The 23678-nt window shown below is 39.9% G+C and overlaps 1 protein-coding gene across 1 annotated transcript in view; it reads left to right on the top strand.

The window, feature by feature from the left end:
• Positions 1–23678, top strand: part of APH1B (aph-1 homolog B, gamma-secretase subunit) — a 30980-nt gene that overhangs the window by 1026 nt on the left and 6276 nt on the right. Inside the window, exons 2-4 of the mRNA XM_033189844.1 lie at positions 619–789; positions 8374–8444; positions 9237–9359. Of these exons, the coding sequence (XP_033045735.1) occupies positions 619–789; positions 8374–8444; positions 9237–9359 (365 nt within the window). The remainder of the gene's footprint in view (positions 1–618; positions 790–8373; positions 8445–9236; positions 9360–23678) is intronic.

The following is a 23678-nucleotide window of genomic DNA, read 5'->3' as shown; positions in this document are numbered from 1 at the left end:
ATTTGGGGAAAGGTCTGTAAAGTTTGCTATAATCATTAGAATCCCCAGGGGTGCTGTAAGACCTGGAGGGCTTGGATACTGATCCAGACCAGAACACAGGTTTTCAAGTTGAATTTTATACCAATCACTTTAATAGAGATGTAGATATTTTTCTGGAAAAGATACTCATCTTTGCAGATATCTGACCAGTAAATCCATAATTTCTTGTAAGTTTTTAGAATATGAAAATTACAGTAATCAGTTGTATATTTTCTTGTTTTGGCTCTTCAATGGGCAGAGCATTGATTAGAAAGAGTAACAAATAACCAAGTTTCTAGCTAGACAGCCCTTGGCAGATAGAGTCTGCAAATGTACTTGCAAATAGCAGGGTCACTGAAAAAAGAGTAACTGTTGGGAAACCTCAACATTCCTCTTGGACATGTCTGTCTCACCAAGGAAAATGTACCGTTAAGAACAACTGATCAGAGCATCACTTTATGAGGACTTTTTTTTTTTTTCTTATTAAAACGTCAAGAAATCTCTTCCTTCTCAAGCAGGTTTTTTTTTTTTTTCCTGCTTTTAAACATTATTAATCCTGTACTGATGTTCACGTGTAACTTTTTTTCCCCTATTTTTCAGAGCTTTCTTCTGGTTGGTGTCTCTACTGATTTCGTCCCTTGTTTGGTTCATGGCAAGAGTCATTACTGACAACAAAGATGGACCAACACAGAAATATCTGCTGATCTTTGGAGCGTTTGTCTCAGTCTATATCCAAGAAATGTTCCGATTTGCATATTATAGACTCTTAAAGTAAGTTAAATACCTGCGTTACCTTTTTTTTCCCTAGTTAGATTTTAGTTATGATTTGGTCATTTGAAACATGAATATAAGTATTGTATTTGTGCCCTCCTACATAGCACTAAGCCAAGAGATTGGTACATTTCCAGCCCGAAAATATTGAGTGTTCTTTTATCTTGTGGAAATTTCTTCTTTCCTTCCTTTCTTCCTTTATTCAAAAAAATATTCCTTGGGAATCAATCCCAGACACTATCCTAGGTACTGGGGATACATCAGTGATTAAAAGACAAGGTCTCTGGCTTCATGGAGCTTATATTATAGTTGGAGGAGACAGACAATAAATGCATGAACAAGAAATACACCGTTACGATAGATAAGTGTCATGGAGACAAACAAGCTAGGGAAGCATTAAAACAACTACATAAATCATTCCAGTTTAGAGTGTATATATTCTATGTTCTCCTCTTTGCCACCATCTAAGATAATTCTTTTTTTTTTTTTTTTTTTCCCCGAGATGAAGTTTTCACTCCTGTTGCCCAGGCTAGAGTGCAATGGCGCAATCTCGGCTCACGGCAACCTCCACCTCCCGAGTTCAAGGGATTCCCCTGCCTCAGCCTCCTGAGTAGCTGGAGTTACAGGCGTGTGCCATCGTGCCCTGCTAAGTTTTATAATTTTAGTAGAGACAGGGTTTCACCATGTTGGCCAGGCTGGTTTTGAACTCCTGACCTCAAGTGATCTCCCCACCTTGGCCTCCCAAAGTGTTAGGATTACAGGTGTGAGCCACCACGCCCGGCCAAGATAAATAATTCTTATGGAGACCATGCCTTCCATTATTTTGACTGTAGTAGGGGAAAACGGGAGTTCATTTTGTGATATTTCCGGTAGTTTTAAATCTATAATAGAAAATTACATTTTAAAAAAAGCCTTGGGTTCCCTTGTTGGGCCAGAAAGTAGGTCTTCTCTAGGACTCATGAGGACCTCACATGAAACTGCTGGTGTGAAACACAGCTGGAACTTGGAACCATATTTCCTTTCAGGCAGTCATGAGATTGGCTTTGATTATATAGTAAGACTTAGTAGAGTGATAAATGTGCTGTCTTTTCTCATTTCTACAAATGAAGTAATTCAGGCTGTCCATGAATTTCATGGATATAACCAAGAGGAACCTCAACAACAACTCTTTTCACAGGTTTCTGATAACTTGTTCTTGCCAATATGCTAGGTTTTCTGTATTTGTTACTCTTTGCTTTTAATACCAGATACTAAATTCCCTTTTCATAATGAAGGAATTTAAATTAGAAATTGAAAGCCAGGAAGCCATTGCTTAGAAGCAAAAATCATAGAAAAGTTTCAAAAATGAAATTCCCATTAGTACCTGGAAATATTACATGGGAGCAAATAAATATCAAAGGTAACATTGAAATTTCCATGTAATACAACATCCCTAACAGATGGACATCTAACTGTGTTTGAATGTTTCTGGTATGTGGCAGTTACTACCATTCTACGATTTTAGGCTTAACCGTAGAATATTAATAAGGTAATCAAATCTACTTCCGCTGGGCTTGGTGGCTCATGCCTGTAACCCTAACACTTTGGGAAGGCAAGGTGGGCCGATCGCTTGAGCTGAGGATTTCGAGACCAGCCTGGGCAACATGGCAAAACCCTGTGTGTACAACAAATACAAAAATTAACTGGGCATAGTGGTCCCAGCTCCTTGGGAGGTTGAGATGGGAGGATCACTTGAACCCAGGAGGCGGAGGTTGCAGTGAGCTGTGATTGCACCACTGTGCTCCAGCCTGGGTGACAGAGCCAGACCCTGTCTAAAAACAAACAAACAAACAAGCAAAAACAAAAACTCCCCTCTTCTGACCTCTGCCCTACTCGAGTACCAAGTAAACAAAGTCTCTGCTGCATGGTTATCATTATCTCCTTTTCAAGGTTGAACAGTCCTCATTTCTTCCCCTGGACCTCAGCAGGCATGGTTGTGGCTTCCAAGCCTTTCCAAAAGAAAGGCTGTTTGTTCTTTTGGATCAGTGGACATGACACTTTTTGTCAGCGCCTGGTTTTTGCCTGTGCTCAGGACCCAGCACGGTGTTCTGCAGTGCGGTCTGAGTAGTGCCCCTGACTGGGCGCTGCACGCTTCACAGCTCAGCCTTACATTGCACAGGGTTTTCCTGTCAGTGACACCACTGGCTCATACGCATTTTCATACCATGGGTCTAATTTTGAAAAAAAAAAAACCAGAAACAAACAAAAAAAAACCCTTAATTTCTAATACAGGATTAAAGTTTAGCACTTGTATGTTCTAAAACCTGAATTACCAGAGTGACAACATGAGTATGGGCTGTTCGTCACTCCCTTGCATCTTCATGGTTTCCACCTGAAATGGCAGCATTTTCCTGGCACTAGCTTAGCGCTCCAAAGGACTGTAGCTGAACATAGATCCACATTTTTGTTCCTCTTTTTTTTTTTAATTTTAATTTTTAAAATTTTCTTTTCACAGTGAGGAGCAAGGGTCCACTTTTTAACGAGGGCAGGAAAGGAGTAGGGCCACATGAGGAAGAAATTACAGCTGTCAGTCCGTGGGCTCGAATGCCAGGAAGTTCAGAGAAGCCTCTTTAGCCTCCTAGGGAAACCATGTTTGCTTTTCTGAAAGGACCTTTGGAAATTTGCAAATGGTAGGACAGACTTGTACTAACAGGTACGTTTGTTTGCATTTGCAAAATGCATCTTTTACAAGCCTTTAGAATATTCAAACTTTTCCCAGCAAATTTGAGAAATGTAGGATGTTATGTAGTTGTATTAAAACAATTTAAGAATTATTATGATGCTTTATTTATGACTGACATTTATATGGATACATTTACCTTGCTCTCTTAGGCTATATTACATTCAAATATAGGGACTTTGGTTTAATCAGTACTTTATCTCCACTGCCAAAGTAGTTCTTGAACTTTTAAATTTAAAGTGCTACCTCAGACTTTTGCTATCAGAATTTGGTGCCAAGATTAAAATGCAGAGAGTTTATACCAGTTGTTAGAAATATATGGAATTGGATCAAAATATTCATTGCAATCTAATAATAATTTTATTTCATGAGTTAGGCCTTAGTCACTTAATCTTACTAATCTTATTCTTACATGAATGAATAGTGACTTTCAGCCTGGCAAAGCCTTGCATAATGAGAAATTGGCATGTGTGGCAGCCCTTTCTACAGTAATTTGTTTTTTAAATCCAAGTTAGATTGCTTAAAACATAATCATATTTTGCCAAAAACATACAGTTTAGGCAACTCGATGTTGCTTGAAACTCCTGTATATTGTCTAAAACAGACATTAGGATTTTTTCTGTTTGGATGGAAACTTTTGTAATTTAATTCAATTTTGTCTTAAAATGTTGATACCATAAATATTTTGTAATTTTAGAAAATCTTCCATGTATAGAAAAAACATTAGGATAACCATTGCTACAACTTTTTTTTTTTTTTTTTTTTTTTTTTTTTTTTTTTTTTTTTTTTTTTTTTTTTTTTTTGAGACGGAGTCTTGCTCTGCCGCCCAGGCTGGAGTGCAGTGGCCGGCTCTCAGCTCACTGCAAGCTCCGCCTCCCGGGTTCACGCCATTCTCCTGTCTCAGCCTCCCGATAGCTGGGACTACAGGCGCCCGCCTCGTCGCCCGGCTAGTTTTTTGTATTTTTAGTAGAAACGGGGTTTCACCGTATTAGCCAGGATGGTCTCGATCTCCTGACCTCGTGATCCGCCCGTCTCGGCCTCCCAAAGTGCTGGGATTACAGGCTTGAGCCACCGCGCCCGGCCCATTGCTACAACTTTTAAGCAGCATGTCTATTTTTAAAAATTCCAAAAATGGCGTATTTAACTTGTATTCATACTCCTTTCTTTCTCTCATACGCACATTCAAAAAAGGATAGAACAGATAAGAAAGATGGTATGATTTAGCAATAGTTTTTCAAAGTTTATATTTTTGAAATTTGAATTGTTTCTTTTTTGTTCTTGGGAACACAATAATAAATGCAAACAAAGAATTTTCCACTTCAGTAAAATGGAAGTGAACCCAGAAACTGATGATGTTTTGTGCTTTCTCACTTCCTGATGTTGACATTGAGAACTCTTAGTGCTGTTACTTTTCCTCCCACGTACTTCCACAATATAGAATTAGGAAGTTTATTAAACTTTTGAATTTATTTATTTAATATATTTGTGATAGTAGTACTTTGCTATATCAAATAGCTGAAATCTTTGATTGATTCACTGATTGACACAGTCTCACTCTGTGACCCAGGCTAGAGTGCAGTGGCGCAATAATGGCTCACTGCAACTTCCGCCTCCAGGGCTCAATCTGTCCTCCCGCCCTCAGCCTCCTGAGTAGCTAGGACTATAAGTGCATGCCACCACACCCAGCTAATTGTATTTTTTTGGTAGAGACATAGTCTCCCTATGTCACCCAGGCTGGTCTCGAACTCCTGAGCTCAAGCGACCCGCCACCTCGGCCTCCCAAAATGCAGGTATTGCAGGTGTGAGGCACCATGCCCAGACAGTTTATCTCTTAAATTGGGTTATTTGTCTTTTTATTATTGAGTTGTAAGAGTTCTGTAGATATAAGTCCTTTTTCAAATATGATTTGCAAATATTTTCTCCCATCTGTGTTGTCTTTTCACTTTCTTGATAGTGTCCTTTATAGCATCAAAGTTTTTAATTTTGTTGAGGTTCATCTGTTTACTTTTCCTTTTGTTGCTTGTGGTTTAGGTGTTTGTATTTGAGAAACCATTACTCAACCCACGGTCATAAAGACTTAACACCTATGTATTCTTCTAACAGTTCCATAGTTTTAGCTCTTACAGCTGGACTTTTCACTCATTTTAGTTTTTATACATGGTGTAAGTTAAGGGTCCACCCTCATTCTTTTGTATGTGATTATCTAGTGGTTCCATCACCATTTATTAAAAAGACCATCTTTCTTTCCTTGTTGAATCATCTTGCACTCTTCTTGAAAATCAATTGACTATAAATATAAAGGTTTATTTCTGGGCTGTCAATTTTATTCTGTTAATCTGTGTGTCTGCCCTTACACCAGTATCAGATGGTCTTGAGTACTTTACTTTTGTAGTAAGTTTTGAAATAGAGAAGTGTAAGTCTTTTAACTTTGTTGTTGTTTTTTTTTACAAAAAGCATTAGCAGTTGTTTGTTATCATTATGAAGTATTATATACTGTACATAATTGTATGTGCTATGTGTTTTTTTTTTTTTTTTTTTAAGACAGGGCCTCTCTCTCTCTTGCCCAGGCTAGAGTGCAGTGGTGCAGTCTCAGCTCACTGCAGCCTCCACTTCCTTGGCTCAAGCCATCCTCCCACCTCAGCCTCCCAGGTAGCTAGGACTATAGGCACATGCCACCACACCTGGCTCATTTTTGTATTTTTTGTAGAGATGGGGATTCACCATGTTGCCCAAGCTGGTCTCAAACTCCTGGGCTCAAGTGACTTGTTTGCCTTTATCTCCCAAAATGCTAGGATTATAGGCGTGGACCACTGCACCTGGCCAGTGTGTGCTGTGTGCTTTTTATGACTGGCAGTGCAGTAGGTTTGTTTACACCAACATCACCACAAACACAGGAGTGATGCATTGTGCTACAACATTATGATGTCACTAGGCAAAAGGGATTGTTTGGCTCCATTATAATAACAACTACCATTGTTATGTGCAGTCCATTGTTGACTGAAATGTTGCTATGCAATACATAACTGTATTTTATTAACTTTTAGATTCAAGGGTACACGTGAAGGTTTGTTACTTGGGTAAATGGTGATCCTCTCCCTCCTCCCACTCCAGTCTCAACTAGGCCCCAGTGTCTGTGGTTCCCTGCTTTGTGTCCACGTGGACACAAGTCTTTTATTTATTATTGAGGAATTTATAGAAAACAGAAATCCTCCCAAATTTTTTGATTCTACTCTATTGATATATTTGTTGACAGAGCTTTTTACTATATATGTGTCCCATAATCTTTAATTTGCTTTTAGCAATATCACTATGAGGGGTAAGTTTATTTTATTTAGGAAAATTGGACATTTTAGTTGGTTACTGCTTCAGAGAAAGAAGGTGGTCACTTAAATTTCTGGCTCATGTCCTCACTACCAAACACTTCCGGATGGAGAGCACCAAAATGGCAGATGGTTTCTTTTGAGACTAGAAAAGCACCCTCTTCCCTAGGCTTATTCTTATTTTGGTTGAATTCTACATTGCCTTAATGTAATCAATGATATTTATATTTTTTGTAATGAATAAGCTGACTGTAATGAATATCCATACCCTGAATTTAAAATAACATAATGCCCAGAAAATAAGTATGTTCTGGTTAATTTAATTGTCTATTCTTAGAGTTAATCTGTCTTGTTTCAACATTTGCTAAAAAGTCATAAGTGTTTTGGTTCTTTTGTTGCCTTAAGTATACTTTGTAGTAAATATAATTTAAATATTCTTTGAGTCAGGATCTTACATTATTGCAGTTTTCTCGCCAACAAGAATTGGTAATAGTGATGCTGGTAGAATTGACCAGCCAGACCTAGCATTCCTAACATATCTGCGTGGCACTCATGGTAAGTTTATAAATTGGCCACAACAGAAGCGTGCATAAGATCACTCTGAAGATCATTTCTTTATTTTATTTTATTTTTTGTAGAGACAGGGTCCTGCTGTGTGGCCCAGGCTGGTCTCGAACTCCCTGGATGCAAGTGATCCTCCTGCCTTGGCCTCCCAAAGTGCTGAGCCACCATGCTCGGCTGAAGATTATTTTCTCTTAAGCAGTATTCTATTCTTTCATTCAAGGGTTCATTTATCTCCTATTCTGAGGGTAGCATTGTATTCTGCAAGACACAACAAAAGTATAAGATCACTTTCTCCCTTGAAGCCTTATTTACATATTTGTGATATAAAACAAATATGTAAAATGTTTTAGAATCAGAAGATCATATGATTAAATACTCATGTGAGAGTTCAGACCATCGGTATTACAGGATTTAAGAATAAGGAGAGATTAGTGATTACCAACCATTGGTAGAGGCAGCTTCTTTAACAAATTGCTGCCTGAAGTGGACTCTGAAGGATGAGGGTAGTTTAGGTTCTACAGAGTGGAAGGTACAAGGGAGGGTGGCAGAGCAAGTATAGTCCTGGTAGAAGATAGAACAAAGTGCCAACAAAGCAGGAATAATGATAGAGTACTTTGGGAAGGGAAAAAAAAAATCAGAGTGGTAGATCCCACAGGATATTGAATTAAATATTTGCTGAGTTCAGAAAGCAGTTGAAAGTTTTGTGGTTTTTATCTTTTTAAATTCAATTCCTGATGGCTTGTTTACTTATATTTTTCTTATTCTTTGATGCGAATGTCAAAAGGTAAAAATTAGTTGTTCATTTTGGTTGATTTTAGTTCATTGAAAATTTGCTGGGTTTTGTTTAAATAAATTATAGATTTAAAGTATAACCTGATGCAAAGCCTCAGTGAGTATCTGGGTTTGAAGTATCTTGTTGGACTTTTCTGATATATTGCCCTTTTTTTTTTCTTCTTAATTACATGTGTGGTTTTATTTTAGAAAAGCCAGTGAGGGTTTGAAGACTATAAACCCAGGTGAGACAGCGCCCTCTATGCGACTGCTGGCCTATGGTAAGTTAGAAACACATGGTTTCATTAAGGCAAACAAATCAGACTTGGCCTAAAAGTCACTTGTATCTTTTGTATCTTTGTAGAGTTCAAGTAGTTTTTTATTACTGCCTTGGCCTATTGGTGTACGGAATTGCTTATTATCCCCGGCTTCCAGGTTCCTTTTGTAAATGAAAGGATTACAAGTGACCCTTACCTGTATGTCCGTTATATATTAACCAGGTTTGAAAGTTAGATTTTTAATGTATATGTACCCTAACTAAGATTTTCTAAGTGATGAAACTGTTACTTTCTCCGAATCTTACTTTGACTGTTCTAGGAGTAGTCTTCATATTAAAGCAGTTAATATCTCTGCATATTATACTTTGAGAATTATGTTTAAGATTGGATCCAGGTTCCCCAGTTGGGCTCAGGAATACATCGTTCCCCTTTACACTCAATTTCAGTTCTAAGCCATCAAACTTGACTCTGAAGACTCTGTTATCATTAAGTAAAGCCAGAGTTTTGGTGTTGTATCCTCTGTCTCAACTGTTTCTTCTGTGCCTTTCTAGACCCTTTTCTCCCCTTTTTCATGACTCTGCTGCATTCTGCCATTCATTTCCTTTCCTCTTCCCCCTTCCCTCTCCGATTCGTCATTTAGCCAAGCGCATGCCTTTCCAGAGCCAGCTGTCTGCTGCTTCAGGCAGAACATAAGCACCCTTTCCCCTCCAACACACTTTATATTAACTAGTCCTTGGAAATTTGACTTGAAATCTTGACAGGAAAAGAGTTAACAACGTTTTTCTTCCTGTTTAGTTTCTGGCTTGGGCTTTGGAATCATGAGTGGAGTATTTTCCTTTGTGAATACCCTGTCTGACTCCTTGGGGCCAGGCACAGTCGGCATTCATGGAGATTCTCCTCAGTTCTTCCTTTATTCAGGTATGTCTCTCATAGCTGTCAACATTCAGGCTTCTAGTCTAAATGATCATTCTTATTGGAGTTCACTGGCTTAGGAATTCCAGTGAATAGGAATTTATGTTATGTCTTTTAAAGGCGAAATACCTGAGGCACTGTGAAGTAAAAGACTTGGGAAAATAAAAATTTTGGTTAGAGTGTTTTAGAATTTTAGAGTGGAATTCAGCTTGCATTAAATTTATTTTTATTTTGCTGTACTAACAATGTTGCTGTATAATTGAAATGTTAGAAGTGGATTTTTAAAGGCCATGTGCTCTTTTTGGTTTTTATGATTTGATGTTATCTTCAGTAGAAGCCTTAATCTGTAATTGTCATTGTGGTGCCTTTTGTGGGAACAGGCAGTATAATGTAATCTTGAAATTGAGAGGAAAAATGGGATAATAGATGAGTTGATCATTTCATCCAAACGATGCAGCGAAAAGGACCGACTCATTTCAAATTGCTTTTTCATCCACGAGCTAAAAATTGTCATCATGATGCAGTGATTACAAATTTGAGAGCTGGCAGTGTACATAATTAATGTAGATTTCTTCTACGTTCCACAAGAAGACTCTTTTAAAAATAGGGGGAAGATACCCACTGTATTTTTAGTCGTTTCCACAACAGTTACGCCATTGAAATAACTGAGTTCACATCATGATTTGTATATTCTTTTAATAGCATCTATGCTAAAACTCCTCAGGGAGTTTACCCTCTAATACGGGAATAAGAGAAAAAAAAATGTGAGTGAGCATTCCAGTAACAGTTTAAGGTAATAATAGAAAAGATAGAAAGAGGTAGGACCGATTTAAAAAAAATTTCTCCAATAGTTTAAAGGCATGCTGAATGTCATGGTGATCCCCAAGCCCAGTGGATGCTCATTCACTGTTCTCAGTAGACCCTTTGTTTCCATTTCAGTTCAGGCCTTGACATCTCCTCTCTGGCTTACCAGCATCTGCCCTCAACTGGTTAGTCTTTCCTCGACACATTTCCCATGTGAATCCTGTATGCAACTACCAAACTAATCTTCCGTGTTACAAAGATGGTTTGCCTTTTCAGGACCTGCAGGATAAAGTCAAGGCCCTTTAAATCTGGCTGCAAGTTAGAGGACAAGAAAGTGTGTTAATAGGTCGTTACTTATTTAATGATGCTTCCAACATAGCAAATTATCTTTGTTTTGAACATTTCATCATTGGAATACTTCTGGCAAATGTGTTAAGGATTGATTATACTGAGTGTTAGATCTTTAAAACAAATGTAGTATTAGTAAAGTCTGTTAGAACCCGATATACATTAATAAAACATAATTATAAGGGGTGTTAGTGCTACCGTTTTGTTTTCTGTTTTCTTATGCAGTTAACACACGGCTCTCCCTGCTACAGTTTTCTTTTGATATACAAGTTTTGCCAGCTTTGTTCACTAGATGGTGCTAATTCCCTTTAGTGACCTAGGCTGTTTTTGTAAGACATTTAAAATGATTCTTTTGGTAGTAAAAGAAAGAGTTTGGGGATTGTATTTGTAATTTCTAGGAATTAAAGGAAAAATTCAATATTCAATAAGCTATCTTAATGTCTTTAGCCAAGTTAGGATGGCAGACTGGCTATGTTATAAATTTGTATCTATAGAATGATAGAACAGTGTTGTTTTATCATGTGCGAGTTTCTTACTGTTACAACATCATTCTTTGAAGCATAAACTTTGAATTATGAATTTGAGAAATTAATTTGTATTACATTTAAAAATAAGATCCCCAAATTTATATTTATTGTATTTATGTTGTTTGTAACTACTTGTCATTACCATTTATTTAGATACAAGTCATTTTTGCCAGGTAAATCTGTAACTTTATATGTTTAGCATACTCCACTACAAATGCCTAAATAGTACTCAGAATAAATAAGGAATGTAGGGTCACTATTTACAGATTGAGCATTTTTAATCCCAGACTCCAAAATCCAAAAATGCTCCAATATCCAAAACTTCCTTCACTGACATGAAGCCACAAGTAGGAAATTTCATACCTAATCTTATGTGATGGATCACGGTCAGAACAAGAAAAAACTGTTCCATTCAGAAAATTATTAAAAATATTGTGTAAAATTACCTTCAGCCTATGTATATCAGGTATATATGAAATGTAAATGAATTTCATGTTTTCGCCAGGTGTGGTGGCTCATGCCTGTAATCCCAACACTTTGGGAAGCCAAGGCAGGAGAATCAATTGAGCTCAGGAGTTTGAGACCAACCTGGGCAATATAGCGAGACCTTGTCTCTACTAAAAATTAAAAAACTTAGCTGGGTGTGGTGGCGCACACCCGTGGTCCCAGCTACTCAGGAGGCCGAGGTGGGAGAATCACTTGAGCCCGAGAGGTTGAGACTGCAGTGAGCTGTGATCGTCCCACTGCAATCCAGCCTGAGTAACAGAGGGACACCCTGTTTCAAGAGGAAAAGAGAAAAAATAATTTCATGTTTAAACTTGAGTCTTATCTCCTAAATATCTCGTCATATATATATATATATGCACAAATATTTGAAAATTTGAAACACTTCTGGTCCCAAACATTTCAGATGAGGCATATTCAGTCTGTAGTATATATCTGTCTGTACTAGCGTGTGTTAATAAGATCCATACTATATGAAACCTGTATGTACATAGGCTCTTATGTTACAAACAGGCATAGTTTATAAATAATGTTTATGTATAGGTTACTTCTTTTTTATTTGTGGTTATGTTGTAGGCTAGCATTACATTTTACTAGAATCATTACCATTTCTTGGTAATTTTGTATAGAGACAAAAGTATGGGAATTGGAATCCTAGGTTTGAATCTTATCCTGGCTCATTAATTTAGTACTTTGGACAAGTCCATTTGATTATTGAATCACTCATTCCATAAATCATTATTAAGTGTTTTTAGTCTAAAGGAGTTACACCAAGCTATGAAAATAGAGCCCAGTTACCATGCATAACGTCCATTCATAGTGGGGAATAAAGACCAACAGCTCGTTACAATAAAGCATGATCAGTGCTACAGTGAAATGAGGAAGAGCCATGAGGCACAAAGGACAGGCTTTCACCCATGCTCCTAGGCCACAGTACCTTGCCTTTGCAACATTTATCACAGGCGTGATTAAGTACTGGTATAGTTATTTGTTGAATGTCTTTTCTCTCCAGTCAGGTGCTAAGCCATGCAAGAGCAAGGATGACATCTGTATTGTTTACTGCTGTGGCCCCAGCATCTTGTGGAGTCCTTTGTTTCTAGATGGCACTCAATAAATAACTTACAGAAAAATGAAAGCCAGGCACAGCTTATGGAGGAAGTGCCATGATGAGTAGAGATTTACTTAAAGGGTGAATGATAGCTAGGCAGGCAAAGAAAGGGGTTGTCAGGAAAAGATGTTCCAGGCAGAAGGAAGAGGCCTCTTTCCTCCAGGCCTGGAGGTAACAGCAGTATTGTTCACAGGGCAAAGGCAGCCTTGTCCTTCCATCTAATCTTCAATTTCCTGATCTTTCAGGAAGGGCAGAAATAATGCCTCGCTCAGAGTTGTTGAGAATTAAATGAAATTAATTTAGAGAATATGTATTTAAGTGCTTTATAAACTCTAAAGTGGTCTAAGAATATTATTAAGGTGGAGAATTTAGCACTTGAGATGAGAAAACAGAATTCAGAGTAAAGATAATTTTTCTAGCATTATATAGAACCTGGGTTTTTCATTCTCAATTACCTCCCTTATGCTTTAGAAGAAAAAATGTCTTTAGCTAGTATGTAGTAGAAAAGAACAGCTGACCATTTTGTTTTTTAAAATTCCCCAGACCATTTCATTTCTATTATATTTTCTAGATAGTGCACTTAAAACCTAGGCAAGGTTTTAAACTTTAGCCACTAAACCTTTCACTAGGGAAAACCAATACGGGTCATACCACATGTGGAGTGTTGCATTGTTCCACGCGTTGTGATTTAACGGGAATACTGAAGGAATAAAATTCATATAGAAAGAATGTTGTCAGTGTGGTAGAAGATCTAGAAGCCGCAGCCTGTGGGATATGACTGAAGAAAGAAAAATACTGAGCTTGAAGAAAATAAAAGAGGAATGTGGGAGATTGTTTTTGTCCCTATTTGTCGTTTCCTGTAATAATACATCCACACACATGCTTGGTCTCATGGTGGCTGGAGTGTCCTTTTCCACCCTTTGACTTTGAGCTCAATCACGTGACTTGAACTGGCCAATTAGTGGATATGATGTAAGTTAGAGGCTTAAAAAGTATTTGCATGATTGGACCTTCCTTCTTGGACTCTGGTGCCATGAGAAGAACATACCTTGGAAAGTTAATGCCCGAATCCTTGAATGAATACACCCAGAGCCACACAGGGCCCAACCCAGGAGCTTGCAGCAGAGTTTTCCAGCTGAGCCCAGCCTTTATCAGCAATGCACAGTCAGCCTTTAGACCTGTGAGCATGAGAATAAATTTTTGTTATTGTAACCCAATACAATTTTTACTTTTTGTTCACTTTTCTATTCATAATATTTTAAGGATAATCTCTACAGTGTGGCAGTTTGTTAAAGTTTAGACTCTTGACTGAAAGCTCTTTGTAAGCAAGACTATCTTAATACGTACAATGCCAAATTCCAAAGTGGTAGAGAAAGTATAACATGTCTTAATGATACAGAAAAAACAATTAACAGTAGGTTGTAACCTGCAATTCTTATCCTTTTATGATTTCATTAGAATCTTAATGTCTTATAAGTTGTCACAGCTGCTACTGTTTATGATATAGTGATACTCGATATGCTGTATATATCATCGAATATGTATTTTTCATTATCTGCTTTCTTTTCTCTCTCTCTCTTTTTCTAAGAGATAAGGTCTTGCTCTGTCACTCAGGCTGGAATGCAGTGTTAATGACCTTGGCTCCCTATAGCCTTGAACTCCTGGGCTCAAGTGTTCCTCCCACTCAGCCTCCTAAGTAGCTAGGACCACAGGCATGTGCTGCTATGCCCAGCTAATTTTTGTATTTTTTGTGGAGATGGGGGTCTCCTTATGCTGCTCAGGCTAGTCCCAAACTCCTGGCCTCAAGCAGTCCTCCTGCCTCAGCCTCCCAAAGTGCTGGGATTATAGGGTGTGAGCCACAACGCCTGGCTTGTTTTCTTTATATCAATAGTGTAAGTCTTTCCTTCAAGCTGCTAAAATAACTGAGAATAGAAAATTGTACTTTTTGGAATGCATTTTCATTAAATAGATAAGACCTATCATAGACTCTAGCAGCTTGTGATACATTATGAAATGCGCACATCACAGGCAATGTGTAAGCAGGCAGCTCAGTGTATTGCTTCACAGTCTCTGGCTGAAAGAATGACATGGGCTGGGGCTGTAAGACTTGATGGCTCTCCTAGGTATATTTCAGGCCACCCTGAATCACTGATTTCTCTTCCCACGGATGAATGGCTAGGCTCTGCTGACTCCCTTTTGGTGCAGTTGAATGACTTGCACTTCTCCATTCTCTGTAGACCTTGTTTCTTCTTCATGGGTAAAACGGTCCTTATTTTCATCAGCCACTGCTGCCTTTATTTTTATTTATTTATTTTGTTTTATTTTACTTTTCTTTTTTTTTTTTTTTTTTTTTTTTTACTGAGACGGAGTCTCACTCTGTCACCCAGGCTGGAGTGCAGTGGTGTGGTCTCGGCTCACTGCAACCTCTGCCACCCGGGTTCAAGTGATTCTCATGCCTCAGCCTCCCCAGTAGCTGGGATTATAGGCGCCTGCCACCACACCTGGCTAATTTTTGTGTGTTTTTAGTAGAGACTGGGTTTCACCATGTTGGCCAGGCTGTTCTTGAACTCCTGACTTCAGGTGATCTGCCTGCCTCAGCCTCCCAAAGTGCTGGGATTACAGGCGTGAACCACCACGCCTGGCTATTATTTTTCTTCTTCTTCTTCTTTTTTTTTTTTGAGATGGAGTCTTGTTCTGTTGCCCAGGCTAGAGTGCAGTGGCGCGATCTTGGCTCATCGCAACCTCCGCCTCCCGGGTTCAAGCGATTCTCCTGCCTCAGCCTTCTGAGTAGCTGGGATTACAGGTGCACGCCACCTTGCGCAGCTAATTTTTGTATTTTTAGTAGAGACAGGGTTTTGCCATATTGGTCAGTCTTCTCTCGAACTCCTGACCTCATGATCCATTCACCTCGGCCTTCCAAAGTGTGACCTATTTATTTATGTTTTGAGACAGGGTCATGCTGTGTCGCCCAGGCTAGAGTCGGGTGGTATGATCATGGCTCACTGCAGCCTTGACCTCTGAGACTCAAACAGTCCTCCCACTTTAGCCTCTCAAGTAGCTGGGACCACAGGCACGTGCCACTAAACTCAACTATTTTTTTTTTTTTCCTGTAGAGATGGGGTCTCACTGTGTTGTCCAGGCTGGTCCTGAACTCCTGGGCTCAAGTGATCCTCCTGCCTCAACCTCCTGAAATGCTGTACCTAGCCACTGCTGCTTTTAATTTTCGGTGTTTTGGGGGTTTTGTTTCTTTTTCTTCAATGAATTTCACGGACTTTTTTTTTTTGTAGCCATGATGAACAGGATACTGTATTACAGGTTACTGTCCTATAAATATGATTGCGTGAGACAAACGTCACATTTTTAAAACATCATCCAGTATGGTATCATCACTCTTCATTCAGCCTCACAGGAATATATATTTTATTCATTACATCTAATATTTATAATTTGAAAGGGAAAAAACCCCCACTATTTCCAACTTTATTGCTCAGTCTGGCCCTCCCCAGCAACCTCAGCTTGATCCCCTGCAGCTCCATGGCTATGCTGGGAAGTTGGGCTGGGAATCCCAGCATTTATCAACTTACTCCATGCCCACTTCTTACCAAAGATGCTCTTTAGTACCGGGACCACTTGTACCAGTTCGCTTTTCTACCTTTCCACAGCTCTGCTAAAGAGAGTTGGAATGTTCACATCAGGGTTCCTGCATTGCCCCGCTTCTAGGGGAATTGTAATGTGTTTCACTTACTGTGCAGTGTTCTAACACTATTTCCTAGAAACAAACTTATTTGCATAAATGTTTGGAAATCTCTTATTTCTTTGGAGGAATTAATCAACTTTGAGGTTTACTTTAATGGGTAGATTTATTGGATTCTACTGCCTTTTATCATTATTCTAAACCTTCACCGAAGACTTATACTTGAGTATATTTCTTGAGATCAAAGTCCTTTGTTTCAGGTGGTAAGCTACTTTTTCACCTCTAGTGGGACTGTTTCCCTACATTCAAAGGAACAACATTTTTTTTTTTTGAGATGGAGTCTCACTGTGTCACTCAGGCTGGAGTGCAGAGGCACGATCTTGGCTCACTGCCAGCTCCGCCTCCTGGGTTCACGCCATTCTCTCGCCTCAGCCTCCTGAGCAGCTGGGACTACAGGTGCCCATCACCACGCCCAGCTAATTTTTTGTATTTTTCAGTAGAGACGGGGTTTCACCGTGCTAGCCAGAATGGTCTCTATCTCCTGACCTCGTGATCCGCCCGCCTTGGCCTCCCAGAGTGCTGGGATTACAGGCATGAGCCATGGAACAACAATTTTAAATACTGCTGACTTCTTATCAGAAGTTCTGGAAGGCAGTGGAATAAGATCTTTAAAATGGTGCACTCCTACAACCTTCCTCATCTCAGTTGATGAAATTCCATCCTTCCAGGTGCTCAGTTATTTCTTAGAATATTTCCTGATTCTTCACCTTTTCTCTCATAACTCGCATCCAATCCGTCTGTAAACCTTACCTGCAATTTCCGTTTAAATCTTCATCCAAGGTCTTATGGGCTTAGTTTTGCTTTATAAATGGCATAGATCAGGTTTGAGAGCTTGTTTGGAGCAAACATTTAAAGAAATGGTAAATCTGATTTTGCTGAAACTATTCTAGGCCAGAGACAAACATAGAAATTAATTAGTTTTGTGAAGTCAATGAAGCATTACTAGAAAGTAATAGAATCCGGAGAGCCTGTATCCATTGCCAGCTGCCTGAAGGCAGGTCCCCCGTTAGGGGCTTATGCTCCAGGCTGCCTTGGACCTCATGATCCCAATGGCAGCTCTAGCCTGTGAGTTTAGGCCTGCTTTTTTTTGTTGTTGTTGTTGTTGTTTTGCAGCATTTTTGTGACAGTAGCTGGCTGCTGCAGGGAGTTTCAAATGTTTTTTAATGTGCTACATATAGGAAAAAATTGTTGACTTGTGTTTCTTCAAAGAGCCCTCTCAGGATCAGTGAGCGGGAGTTAGAGCAGGGTTTCTCAACCTCACCACTATTGACATCTGGGGTCAGATGATTTTTGGTTGGGAGCTGACGTGTGTTGTGGGGTGTTTAACAGCATCCCTGGCCTCTGCCCACTAGATGCCCAGGCACTCCGTCCCCAAGTGGTGCTAACCCAAAATGTCTACAGACATTGACATATTCCCCCTATGGGCCAAATCATCCCAGTTGAAATCACTACTGAGTTAAGGCAGATTTGGGTTCAGTTTAAGAAGGAACTTTCTCATAGTGGCCATTTAATGAAGCGAGATTGGAAGTATGTGAAGTGGACTGTGTGGGTTTTCTTCACTGCGTAGAGGATGGGATCAGACAGTTTCTAGCAAACCTCCCAAGGCGGACTGCACAGTGATGAGCTAATTTGAGGAGAGTGTTTCATCATTCTTCAGCATTTTCTAGGGGGACTTTAAACATTAAAATAATATCTTAGAGAAGGTTATTTGATTAGTAATCTATATCTATATTACAATAAATCAGGCCACAGAATTCTCTTACATTCTTTAAAACAAAAATGTTAAGTTAAATCCCCGTTAGGGAAAGTCATTTTCAAAAGCATTCGTTCAGCTCTGGGGCCCGAATCTCACTCGTGCCAGCTGACTGGGGGATCTCCCAAGAGTCTAGAGAGTTTCTGTGGCCAGGATGGATAAAGGAATGTCTCCTGCTTCACAGAACCCTGAAGCCCCTGACCTTTCTCCTACTTAGAAAAAGAAGCCAAAAGCCCATGGATCTTCGCATCCTGCCTCTGGGCAGCTGCGGCTGAGCTTTGGCCTTGGAAGTCCTCCTTTGTCTGTGGCTGCCACCACCTAGCAGCAGCCTTTGGCTGGCTTTGACCTAGTTAGAGATCCCCTGCCTGTGTTAGGGAAGCCAGGTGATAGCAATTTCTGTGCTGGCAGGAAGCCAGCATTAGACGCAATTGCTGTCGTAGGCCATTAGCTTTGCACAGACAGAAAAATAGGTATCAGGAATGAGGGAAAGGAACACGTGCGAAAATGAGGGTACTTATGAATCTGTGTGTTAGAACATTTGGGGTATATTCAGGAAGGGTGAAAGAGCCAAATAGTAAATGTTCCTTTTCTTTTCTTTTTTTTTTTTTTTTGAGACGGAGTCTCTCTGTCGCCCAGGCTGGAATGCAGTGGTGCCATCTCGGCTCACTGCAACCTCTGCCTCCTGGCTCAAGCGATTCTCCTGCCTCAGCATCCCGAGTAGCTGGGACTACAGGCGTGCGCCACCACGCCTGGCTAATTTTTTGTATTTTTAGGAGAGGAGGGGTTTCACCATGTTAGCCAGGATGGTCTTGATCTCCTGACCGGGTGATCCCCCTACCTCAGCCTCCCAGGCGTGAGCCACCACTCCCCCGACTGTAAAAGCTGTTTCTTGAAGATAACACTGAAACATTTTGCTTAGAAATAGGTTAGAAATATTCATTCCCAAGACACTTTGACCTAGAAGATTATTAGAAGAGGAAGTCCGTTATCAACTAGACAGCTACCCTTGTCACAAACTGATATACAGTACTGGTTAGAATTATTCCACTTTCTGACTAATGTATTACAACATTAAAAATTATGGAAGCTCCTTTTATTAATCTGGGTTATAAACTAATGTTGATATTCTTATGATTAACTTAGGGAAGTTTTTTTGGCTTAAGAATATGAGAATAGGCTGGGCATTATGGCTCAAGCCTGTAATCCCAGCACTTTGTGAAGCTGAGGTGGGCAGATTGCCTGAACCCAGGAGTTTGAGACCAGCCTGGGCAACATGGCAAAACCCTGTCTCTACTTAGAACAGAAAAAAAGTAGTCAGGCCTGGTGGGGCACACCTGTAGTCCCAGCTACTCAGGAGGCTGAGGTGGGAGGATTACCTGAGCCCTGAGAAGTCAAGGCTGTAGTGAGCTATGATTGCACCATTGCACTCCAGTCTGGGTGACAGAGTTGAGACCCTGTCTCAGAAACAAACAAACAAACAAACAAAAAGAATATTAGAACAAAGCAAATTTGGGGGTTAGATTTACTGAAGGACTTTTAGAGTTTTATATTTAGGAACATTAACTGAGAAAGGTTTAGTAATTAAAAGGTTGTACTCTAGAGATACTGTTAGCAGATTTTCATTACTAGCTGGAATTTGTTCCATTTACTAATGAGAAGGGTTTAAATAGGATGTATGTAGCTGTAGCCACATGTATGTGGCAGAATAATGCAGATATCCAGGTCTGTTTCTGTTGGACCTCTTAACCAACTGCAGAGGGAAGAAGGAGTAATCCCAACATTCTAACATAGCACATCGTGATAGTAAAGGCTGTGATGACCATCAAAGCCACCCAGAAATAAGTGCTGGCTGCATAAATGAGTCGAGTATGAACATAGCACAATATTTTAATACATGTCCAAGGGATCTCCTCTGGATATTGTGTTAATAATATGGTGAACTGAAAGGATGGGGAAAGGTTCTATGAGACTGTGTGTCATGCGTTGTAATAGTCCCAGTGGCTAGAAAGTGCTTGGCCCGTACTGGCCACTGCGTACATACTTGTTATGTGGATTGATGAAAGAGGGGAGGAAGAAAATAAATGTAAGAGTAATACAAAGTCAGAGGAAGAAATAATCTGCAAGAATGAAGAGAAATGCATTTTTGTTTTTATTTTTTATTTATTTTTTTGAGACAGGGTCTAGCATTTCACCCAGGCTGGAGTGCAGTGGCACGATCATGTAGCCTCCACCTCCCTGGGCTCAGGTAATCCTCCCACATCAGCCTCCTGAGTAGCTGAGACTATAGCCGCACACCGTCACACCTGGCTAATTTTTGTTTGTCGTAGAGACAGGGTCTCCTTACGTTGCCCAGGCTGGTCTCAAACTCCTAGGCTCAAGTGGTCTGCCCACCTCAGCCTCCCAAGTGCTGGGATTATAGGCGTAAGCCACTGAGCCTGGCCAGGAATGCATTTTTAATACATAGTCAAGTACCCAGGAGACTTGGATACATGTGGTCATTGCTGGCTGCTGTCTCACTTTCCCACCTGATAGTGCGTCTCACTGAGAATCCTGGCTTATTCGTCTTTGAATCTGTAGACCATAGCACATGGTAGCTACCACGTATTAAAAAGTTGTAGTTTGCCAAGCACTATTTTTCCTTGTAACAGCCCTATGTGGTATTATCCCTATTTTAAAAATAAAGGAAATGGAAGCTCAGAGAGGTTAAATAGCTTGTCAAAGCCACACAGTGGAGCTGGGATTCTAACTCAGAACCGTCTGACTCTAAAGATAATATATGTAATCTTCAGGCCAGGCTGTCTAGGTGCTCAGCAGATGTGTGTTGTGTGTTGAATGTTTAAAAAAAAAAAAAAAAAAAAGGAGAAGGATAGGTGTTAGGAAAGACTTTACTGAGGAAAGATGGCATTTGTACTGGATCATAAATAAAAGTAAGATTCAGATGTGATGAAATGGGGAGGGGTGGTGCTGAGGGGCAGAGTCTTCAGACAAAAGGGATAATCTATTTAAAAGAAAAAAGAAAACCAGAGGTATAGACAGAGTGAAGAAGAGTTCTGGTTTTCTTCCATAGGATGCAGTTGAAGACAGTAGAGAATATGATGTCAGGGTAACTGGGGTGTAGATTGTAGAGGTCCTTGAATGCTAGTCTGAGATGTATGGACTGGACTTTGGAGGCAACGTCAATCCATCAGACTTCTTAGTAAGAAGGACCAAAAAATATGGACCTAGAATTTGGAAGAAAGGTCAGGGCTAATGATGTCTTGATGATGCTTGCCTAAAGCTCACAGTAATGCTCTTTTGGACAAGAATAGACTGAAAATTCTGTGAGAGCGTTTTTATTGTTGTTGTTGTTTTGTTTTGTTTTTGAGACGGAGTTTTGCCCTGTCGCCCAGGCTGGAGTGCAGTGGCACTATCTCAGCTCACTGCAAGTTCCGCCTCCCGGGTTCATGCCATTCTCCTGTCTCAGCCTCCTGAGTAGCTAGGACTACAGGCACCCGCCACCACACCCAGCTAATTTTTTGTTTTTTTAGTAGAGACGGGGTTTCACCATGTTAGCCAGGATGGTCTCTATATCCTGACCTCGTGATCCACCCGCCTCAGCCTCTCAAAGTGCTGGGATTACAGGTGTGAGCCACCCTGCCCGGCCCATGAGAGCATTTTTAAATGAACTGTAGGCCTTGACTATAGGAGCATAATTGTGTCTCAGTGTCACTGGTAAACACTTCTTTCCCCACTCTGTATTGGTCACAAAGAAAGAACATCCAATTGGAAAAGGCAATCAGGTTTTATTCCCTGGCCAGAGAACAGAGAAGGTGAGCTCTTGTGCTAAATGTACTTTCTCCCCAAGCAATGGAAGTCATAGGGGGACTAGATGGGGGGCGGGAAAGGAATGTTAGCATGTGCGGGATGGGACTCCGGATGTGAAGGTGCTATTCATGAACATACGCCTTCATATATTACATGTACATGAAATGGCAGGGGTTTTCTTTCAGGGGAGGGAGTTTTAGCATTGTTAAGAGGAGTCACCTGTTCCAGTTTGTGCTGGTTTTGCGAGGTCTTCCTCTAGTATCTGGTCAGGGGTCAAGAAGCTCTGGCGCCATCTCGCTTCTTTAAGCAGCTGAGCCAATAGATAAAGGAACTAAAGAAAAACAGTTTAAAAAAAAATAACAAAAACTAAGGGCCTTTCCCGGTTATTTCATCAGGGCTGCCCTGGTAACATCAATATTCAGAAAGAATGGCAAACATAAGCTGCCAAACAGATGACACTTTAATGGTGTCATTGCTTTCTCTTGACATTTGTCATCTAGATTCTGAAAAACCCTTAGAGTATGAATACTTTATAATTTTTTTAAAAAATGAGTGTTTCCATTTGTGTCAGTTTCTGCCTTGATCTTTTCTGACACAAAAACTTTAAAACTTAAACTGCACTCCTGGGCATCTTCAGCGGTCTCAGTTCCCCGCCATCAGCAACCATCTGTCTCCAGGAAGCCTTCCCTTTCCAGGGTCATCACCGGGATTAAAATACATCGCTTTAGCTTCAACTGCCATAGCGTCAAAACTTTGGAAACTATTTCTCTTCTACTTTAGTTAAAATATCTACCACCGTTTACTGAAATGATTACACTTTTACACCAGATGTAACAGCTTTCTTTCCTCTAATCACAAGTTACGTCTTTAAATATTGTTTTGCATGTTTTAGAATTTGTATCAATGAAATAATACGCATTTTTCCCACAGTATGGTTTTCTTTTCTACATAACATTAGATTCTTGAGATCATTTATATTGTAGACCATATAGTTCCATTGTGTGACTAGAGCATGATTGATTTATCCATTCTGGTAATGATGGACATATTTCATTATTACAGACAGTGCTGACTTAAACTTATGTATGCTTTTTATGCAGATGTGTACGTTTCTGTAGAGCCATGACTCTGAAACGACCACGTCTCAGAATCACCTGCAGGGCTGTTTAAACACGGATTGCTGGGCTCCCACCCCATTGTTTCTGATTCAGGAAGTATGCGGTGGGTCCCCATAATTTGGATTTTTCACAAGTTCCCAGGTGCAGGTGATCTATTAATTTCAGAACTAATTGCTTCAGAGTGTAGCTCTAGCTGCAGAATTGCTGGAGTGAAATAGGGGATGCAAATTCCACTTTAATTTGTGATGCTAGACTGTTTTCCTATCAGCAGTATGAAACAGAGTGTCAGACTTGAATTTTTGCCAATCTGGTGGGTGTTAATGGTTTCTTATTAAGTGGCTGAAAGAGGAAATCTAGGTGCCTTTTTGTTTTCCATGTTAAACTTCGCAGAACATATAGGGCTTGCCCACTTTAAATAAAGACTGTTATCCAGCACACAGGATACACAAACAACACACACAGAGATAGTATTCCCCAGAAAAAACCTGGTGGTGCTCATCAAGTTCAGTGCCAGTTGCTTAAGAAGCATCGTAGATAATTACTATGATTTTAAATATTTTTCTTTTCTTTCTTTTTTTTTTTCTCTGTTGCCCACGCTGGAGTAC

Source organism: Trachypithecus francoisi, unplaced genomic scaffold (assembly GCF_009764315.1).
Source record: "Trachypithecus francoisi isolate TF-2019V2 unplaced genomic scaffold, Tfra_2.0 Lachesis_group3, whole genome shotgun sequence".
Taxonomy (NCBI): domain Eukaryota; kingdom Metazoa; phylum Chordata; class Mammalia; order Primates; family Cercopithecidae; genus Trachypithecus; species Trachypithecus francoisi.
The sequence above is the reverse complement of the archived record's forward strand: the minus strand, read 5'-3'. Positions and strand labels throughout refer to the sequence as shown.